The sequence below is a fragment of the Coffea arabica genome, chromosome 10c, assembly GCF_036785885.1.
Source record: "Coffea arabica cultivar ET-39 chromosome 10c, Coffea Arabica ET-39 HiFi, whole genome shotgun sequence".
Taxonomy (NCBI): Eukaryota; Viridiplantae; Streptophyta; class Magnoliopsida; order Gentianales; family Rubiaceae; genus Coffea; species Coffea arabica.
Genome location: NC_092329.1, coordinates 1,928,112 through 1,935,963, shown reverse-complemented (window position 1 = coordinate 1,935,963; position 7,852 = coordinate 1,928,112). Strand labels below are relative to the sequence as shown.

The 7,852-nt window shown below is 38.6% G+C and overlaps 1 protein-coding gene across 1 annotated transcript; it reads right to left on the bottom strand.

The window, feature by feature from the left end:
- Window positions 1–2,566: 2,566 nt before the first annotated feature.
- On the bottom strand, window positions 2,567–7,631 carry LOC113711118 (probable serine/threonine-protein kinase PIX13). The gene is made up of 6 exons (XM_072069735.1): window positions 7,243–7,631; window positions 6,644–7,092; window positions 5,072–5,207; window positions 4,846–4,982; window positions 4,443–4,566; window positions 2,567–3,385 (listed from the first exon to the last, which is right to left on the bottom strand). The coding sequence occupies exons 1-6, from the start codon at window positions 7,307–7,309 to the stop codon at window positions 2,910–2,912; spliced, it is 1,389 nt and encodes a 462-aa protein (XP_071925836.1). The 5' UTR covers window positions 7,310–7,631; the 3' UTR covers window positions 2,567–2,909.
- Window positions 7,632–7,852: the final 221 nt, after the last annotated feature.

The following is a 7,852-nucleotide window of genomic DNA, read 5'->3' as shown; positions in this document are numbered from 1 at the left end:
TTGACCTTTTTTAACAATGTCCCATCTTCCAATATCCTACTATTACTACCACCCCAATTTCAATACTCCTACTAAGTACGCATTTCTTTCAAATTAGTCGTGGTGACTCATCTAACCTTTATAAAAAAAAAACAAAAAAACAAAAAAGAGTAGCGAGTCGTGACTCCTCCATTTTTCAGGATCCTTTCTCTAAATGTGAAATGGGACGTGTGTGTCTACGTTTTACATTTTGGACAAGGATCGATGATGTCCATTGATTTGGACTGCACATGTTCATCATTGGAAAACAACAACATTTTAAAGTATTATTGTACACTTAGTTTGAACTTTTAATAATATTTTTACCAAATTCACCTCTCTTCATCAATCGTAAAATCCCCACCGTTCCCACCTGTGATGCATTGAATACTAATAACTTGTACTAGTACTCCACATTGACACTCCTATAAGTCTGAATTTAATGTAGAAGGAGGAGGGGGAATACCACAAGTTGCGCTTCACCTCTAAATTGTAAGCAAGTTTCTGTTGATCGACTTTATGGACAGCAGTGCAAATGAGTCGAATCGAGTCGAGTCAAGTTTTGATTTAATCGGATTGATTCTCAACATAGGTTCATGAAATTCGAACTTGAATTTGAGTTCGACGAGTTCAAAATATAAAGTTCGAACCCGACTCGAATTTAAAAAAATAAATATATAATAATAATTATTTTCTTAATAAATAATAAAATATTAGAAATATATATATAATTTTATCATTAAAATAAAAAATAATATATATAAACAAGTTCGAATTAACTCACGAACTAACGAGTTTAGTATTTTTGAATTGGAGTTCGAATTTGAGTTTGACTTAATAGATTGAATTCGATGTTAACCAAATTCGAGTCCGAGCTCTCGAGCTCGTCATTCATTTACAACCCTAATCATGGAGCTGGACCGCTGCTTTGCAGTAATCATATAAAAGCTAACGGCAGCGATAGTATATTACTTAAGTACGGCTTTGATCTTGTTTTGATAGTACTGATGATCAGGGGCTTTATTGCTAATCTACGCTAACAAACCTTTTTTTTTTTTTCCAACTACCTTAAGGAGATATACAAAAGAAAAACGAAACATGCCATATTATTATTAGTATATGCAAGAAGAACAAGTTGTTAGAAGCTTTTGGTCAGAGAGGAGAGAAAAGTTGCTTAAGTAAAATTAATTAAGCAGATCAATGATGCAAATCCAGATTTGAATTTTCTCCTAATCTAATCCAGTAGTAATTAATTGTGATTCCTTGAAGATGGCAGGCCAGCTAGGCCGCCTGTGAGGGCAATCATGGATGATGGACCTAACATGGGGATTTGAACCATCATGATGCTCTTAATCTAATTATTTACAAGTGGTACAGCTTTGCAGATTTGCATGCAATTCTTAATGATTCTTAAACAAAAAAAAGTTAATGGTAAAATAATCGGGGAATCGAAGCAAGACAATGAAACATTTTATATATATATAAAAATTCAATTATTTTTGTCATGCATGTCAAAATTAATTTGGTACCTGAAATTACTGAAAAATGGAACAGAAGAAGAAGAGAAGAAAAAGATAGGGCATTTGGTTTCAAAACTGAAAAGCCAGCATGCATGCATGGCAGTAGTGATTATTAGTATTAGAATTACCAAATATCTATTCTCTTTTTGTTTTGCGAGGTACGTAGATCAGCGGCGCGCATGCTAATTAATCAGTAGACCCTCCTCCTTCCACAGTAACGGTTCTTTATGACAAATTCAAAGCCCCAGCCCCATCAGGTTTTATGCCGTATTAAATTGTTAATGAATAATGAATGGGCCTCACAATCACGTAAGCAACATATTCTATTAGTAGTATTTTTTTTTTAGATATAACCAATAGGTATCCGCATCTGTTTTACGACTTACGACTAATCCTATTCGTTTCTATGAGTTTCGAACCTGAAACGTCATGATTAACGTCATGATTAAGGGAGGCAAGATACTTCAAATTGCACCAACATCTGTTGGTTTCAATTAATAGTATGACCTTTATCACTTCACTGGTATCGATGGCTTCACTGATGAGGAGAGTGTACTAGTACTAAAGCAGTGCAGCCTGCCCGAAACTATTCCCATAAATAAAACACCAATCATCACCGTGCACCAAAGCGCAAGTCTTACGAAAAATTCGAAATTTCGCATGCCTCCCCCCCAAACACCTTCCGCCGAACAAATACTCCTACCACTCTATATGATAGCCTGCCACTGCCCATTATCTGTCTGGAAACGAAGAAAGCGAAAATCGTCCGAAAGTTGAAATATAAGTTTAGTATTTTTTATAATATAATATATGTAACACGAAAAAGTGGCAAAAAATATAAATATATGAATTGAAAAATATATTTATAATGCAAGTGAAATATTTTTTTTAAGAAACACACTCGCAAGCTTTACAAATTACTAGTATACATCGTCCATGAACCCAAATTTTAGACCTGTTGTTAACGTTTTTATTTCCGGCCAGGGAGGGCAGGACTCGTCAGCAACTTCTTGTTGTTTGAACGTACAACTTAAAAACAATCAATTTGTATTAGGACTAGTATGTTTAATTTGCTAGCTAATCTCAATCGTTTCATACGTACATGACCTAAATCCCCGACGAGGGATCGGGGACGCAATTAAATATACACATCTAGAATCTGGACCAACCACCCAATTTAATTTTCAGGTATTTTTTGGGTCTCAAAAAGTTTGCGCCTCAGCATCAAACAGCAATGTCCATTGTTCAATTCCCCAGTGGGGTTGTCACAGTCACAGCAGCGAGCTTAGTTCATAATTTTGTCTGCCGGCGTGAGCCCCATGGGCCATCATCATCATCGCTGAAGACTGCGAAAAATCTCTCCTCTTCTCATCAGTAAGAATGCTTGTCTTTGTGCTGGGCTCCGGCACCAATTACGCTGCTGCAGCTGGAGTGCTTTGTGTGAAGAGGCGAGCGGTGGTGGGTGCGATTTGCAGGCCGCCGCAGCCGCTGCTCTGCCTGGTGTTGTTGGGCTGCTGCTTTGGCATCTTTGGGCTTCATCTTGACGGTGCTAATCTGTTGTAAAGTCTCGAGGACTTGTTCCATGGACGGCCTTTTCTTAGGATCTGGTTCCAGACATTTTAGAATGAGCTGCGCGATCTGGAATGCGCCCCTGGACGGGTAGCGTCCCTCGAGTTGAGGGTCCATTACTTTCCTCAACTTTCTCTTTTCGGGCAAAAGCGGCTTGGACCAATCTACAAGGTTATGCTCCCCGCTGGGCCGGTTGAGATCAAGCACTCGTAGGCCCGAGATGATCTCTAGTAGAACCACCCCAAATCCATACACGTCGCTTTTCACGTACAAATGACCTGATTGAAATCAAAATGTTGGCCCAATGACTGATTAGTTTAAATAATTAAAGTGGTTTTTTTTTTTTTGTTCTTCTTCTGTTTGGGCCTCCAATTCACATTCAAGCAGAGAAACAGCAGTTGCCGTATCATAACGGGGGTGGGACGGTGTTGGTAATTAAGAGAGAGTTTAGGATTCCAAGTATACTACGTACAATTAATTGTTGGTGTTATTGTCAAGGGGGCGACCCGACCGTCCTCCTACGTCCCCAGCAAGCAATAATGATGTTTATTGCAGACAAGAAAGAGAGAGAGAGACAGAGAGAAGACTTTTGTTGGGGGAAAAGGTCAAAGAATATTTAAAAATAATAAAAAAAAACTTATTACTAGAAGTTAGAAGAGGTCAATTTAGGCCTTGGGTTACTCCTGCAGCTGCTGTTGTTGATTAGTGGATGCCATTCATTACCTAGGAGGAGTAAGTGCTAAGTAGTAGTAGTTCATTAAGTAGCCTTATCTTCTTCCTATCTAAAGGAAATATCACCCATCGATTGACCAATGAGAACAAAGAAGACCAATTAGTGTTCTAGACTTGAAGTAACAGTTGCACGAGAAGGTCATATTAAACGTGTGCCCTAATCCAGACCCTATCCATTTTGTAGGCATATGCAGGAATGAATGAATATAGTACAATACACCAGCTGTTATTCTGAAGATTACTCCTACCCACGTTATGATTAGGTCAAAATCATAGCTTAGGTGTCCTTTGCTAGAAATGAAAACCTTTGAATATGTCTCTGCGTAAAGAGAAAAATTTTAGAGTTAGAGCCTTAGCCCTCAAGAGGAGGAGGAGGTCAAACGGGTCACTCTCATCGACGACAGAGAAGCCGTACATAACTCGGATTCAACCCCAAATTGTCATTTTGTCAGGAAGTTTGTGCCACCCCACGTGATTTCCGGTTTCCTACTTAGATCTTATTGGACGATCTCAAACCCCCAAAAACAAAAAAAACCACCATCACAAAAAAAAAAAAGAAAAAAAAAATTTATAATCTCTCTAGTCTCTACTGCTACTACTTACCAGTGGCCATGTACTCAGGAGCTGCGTAGCCGTAGGTACCCACCACCCGAGTGGTGACATGGGAATAGCCGTTCACAGGGCCTAATTTGGCCAGTCCAAAATCAGACAGCTTTGCGTTGAAGTCCTGTACACATACGCCATTCCAAAACCCAAAACCTTATTAATTCATTCATTCATTCATTATTATCTAACTAATAATTACGTAATATATACTGTAACAAAGAAATTTTTTTTAGAAAAAAGAAAAATGCTTTTTTTTTTTAATTTCTCGACTGTAAATTAAGCCACACCAGCCGGGCTAGCTAGATAGCTAGCTGCCTGCAATTAATTGTTCCTAGTTGCTGGAGACGAAGATGTTAAAAATTACTCCGTAGCTAATTAATTAATTAAGGTGGATAATTACCGAATCCAGCAAGATATTAGAGGCCTTGAAATCCCGGTAGATGACTTGCTTTTCGGTTGTGTGCAAGAAAGCAAGTCCTCTGGCTGCTCCTATGGCTATTTGCAGACGTGTTTCCCACGCAAGTGTTTCTGCACCTTCTGCACATTCAAAACTAAACAATATTAATTACTCTTTAAGATTTGCCAGTAAAGAAAAAAAAAAAAAAAAAGTTTTCAAGGCCACTTACTCCTGAAAAGGTGGCTTTCTAAGCTTCCCCTTTGCATGTACTCGTAGACAAGCAGGAATTCCCTGTCCTCCCAGCAGTAACCCAATAATTTTACCAGGTTCGGGTGACAAAATTTCCCTAGGAACTTTACCTCTGCCTGCACCACATCCCAGTAAACTTAACACTTATGTAGCAAGTGAAAATGTTTAGTATTAGCTCAAAATTAATTAGTGAGCTAACACAACTCTAATGGAACAAATCGAGTTTTTACCCAAAATTTGAAACAGCCAGCAGCTAAGGAGGAAGAAAAAGTAAACCAAACAGTAGTCGATCCTCGATAGTTGTAGTGTGTTGCGTTTGCGTTAACGAAATTCGTACGTAAAAAAAAAAATTTAAAAAAAATGGTTGGGTCTGAAACTGAAAGATTAGAAACGTCTGTGTGGTGTGGGCGATTTGGTGAGGGTCCACACGTTCCCACTTCCCACATCAACTCAACCTTTTACGGCTGACCTTTTTCACACACAGAAGAGCCAGAAAAATAAAAATATTGGCCAACGTTTTCTAATTAAGTCGCTATCTAACAACGTTTATTTAGAAACAACAAACTAATTTGAAAAAAAAAAAATTACTATTTTTAAAAGATTGAATTCCTGAAACATAATAAACTAATTGGGACGAACGAGTAAAACAATTGTCAAAGAGTTAATTAAAAAAATCATCTAGAAGGTGTGCAATTTTTTCTTACCTTCTCTCTCTCTCTTGTTAGCGAAACTAGCTTAGGAGTAGGATGTAGTATTTTATATTTATATATATTTTTGGACTAAAAAATAGTCTCCAATTGATGCCGGGAGAAGAGGAGGAGCTGTGCCAAAAGTCAACCCCATCGCAATGAGTTTAAAGTCAACTAAGGCGCTTGGTTGGAGTGGAGGTCTCCCATTTCACACTGGGCTAGTGGGCTGTAGTGTTTTGTTTTATTTTTGTCAAGGTTCGGCAATAGGTAGGAGAAAGTCTTGATTACTACTACTATTATGAAAGTAGACATTTTCTTTCTTACCCTCCAATCCAAAATTAAAATACAAGTTTGACTGAGATGCTTCTTCCGCCATCGAAGATCGAACACCTTCACCAGTATTATGATGATTATTCTTCCTGAGCGCCTTTTGAGAAAAATACAAGGGGAGGGGAAGAAAGAAACCAAGAATTCATGGTCCTCTAGTTCTCTATATATATATACATATATACATACACACACACATATATATATATATATATATATATATATATATATATATATATATATATGGGGTGATCAATGAAACATCATATCATGTAATGGGCAATATATGCTCATTGATTGCACCCTCTGTAATTTAACTGGATGATGGCGGAACGATAAAATTAAATCATCCATGGAGGAGAGGACTGCACACCTTGACCTAGCTAGATAACAATTATTATTATTATATTAATTAAATGCAGTCGGTCTGTAAATTAAAGCATGAGTGAGTAGATACGACGACGACGAGTGAATGAAGATTAAAATGATGAAGGTGGTCCAGCAAAAAATAGACTAGACTAGATGATAAGTAGTACCTGCCACTCGCTGAGGCCTTGTTCGCTGTCTGGATTAGACTTCTTCACCGCAACTGGAATTCCGACCCCGACCTTGGACGGCGCGTAAGTTTTCTCATCCACCCAGCCCCTGAAAACCCTCCCAAAACCTCCTTCTCCCAGCACCGTATCCGGCCTGAAATTCCTGGTGGCGCTCCGCAGTTCTGAATATGTGAACATTTTCAAGTTTGGGGCGGCCATAATATGGCCACTTGCAGGACCAGTACTACTACTATTACTACTACTACTACTACATGAACCAGCAGTAGTAGAAGGCGCCTCGGCAGCTGCCACATCCTGATCATGATCATGACGATGACGATCATCAGGGGGGAAGTTATTATTATGTTCAACGTCGAGGCTAACAAAATTTACAGTGCTGATGCTGCCCCTCGTCTTGCCTCCCTTGTGTTGATGATCACGAGTCTCTGCTGTGAAAAATTAGAGGAAAAAAAAAGCAAATTAAAAACGAAGAATTTTGACGAGACATTGGTGATCATCATCATGATCATGGTCTATAGTAAGTAGTAACTAAGCTTTAAATGAAATCCCAAAAAAAAAAAAACAGAAAAGAAAAAAACCTGCAGGACTGGCAGGTTTGGGGGCGCTGGGAAGGCTCTCCACAGGCTTAGGCCAGCAGTTTCCCATGTAAACCAGGCTTAGACCTTCGATTCTTATCTGCAGTTTGTGAGTTGGCGCTGAGGATAAAGGCTTATAACTGAGAATTAAATTTGGATTAGTGGGTTCTTTTTTTTTAAAAAAAAAATGGGAGGTTTGTGGGAGGAGAAGGGAAGGGGAGGTGTTTGAGTCAGTTATGTAAGAGGCTGCAGCAGTCTCGGCCGGGTTCCAGGAAGGAGAGATGAACAAGGCAGGAAACTGACGATCAAGAGATGCTCCTACTACTTTCTCTCTGCTTGTAGCAATATATATCCGTAGAACCAAAAAGTACGGGAGAAACTAAAACAATTGGGCTAAAGAATTTGATCTACTGAATGATTATTATTTTTTAATATTGTTGGTTGGGGGCTTTGATAATGTACAATGACTGGCCATTCGTCGTCGTCTTCTTGGCTTCTGGCTTTCTGCTGAGTGGACTTTTTCTCATGCCTAGTTTGGGAATTTTGGAAAGAAAGGGGAAATTTTTATTCTTTCTTTTTGTTTTGGGGTCAAAGAAGGGGAAATCAGTTGGTA

Bases quoted from the DNA above. Each gene is read 5' to 3' on its own strand.
- LOC113711118 (XM_072069735.1), bottom strand. From the start codon at position 7,309: ATGGGAAACTGCTGGCCTAAGCCTGTGGAGAGCCTTCCCAGCGCCCCC. The intron at 5,208-6,643 runs GTACTACTTATC...GATGTGGTGCAG, and splicing joins AAGGCCTCAGCGAGTGGCAG to GCAGAGGTAAAGTTCCTAGG. The intron at 4,983-5,071 runs GTAAGTGGCCTT...TTGAATGTGCAG, and splicing joins AGAAAGCCACCTTTTCAGGA to AAGGTGCAGAAACACTTGCG.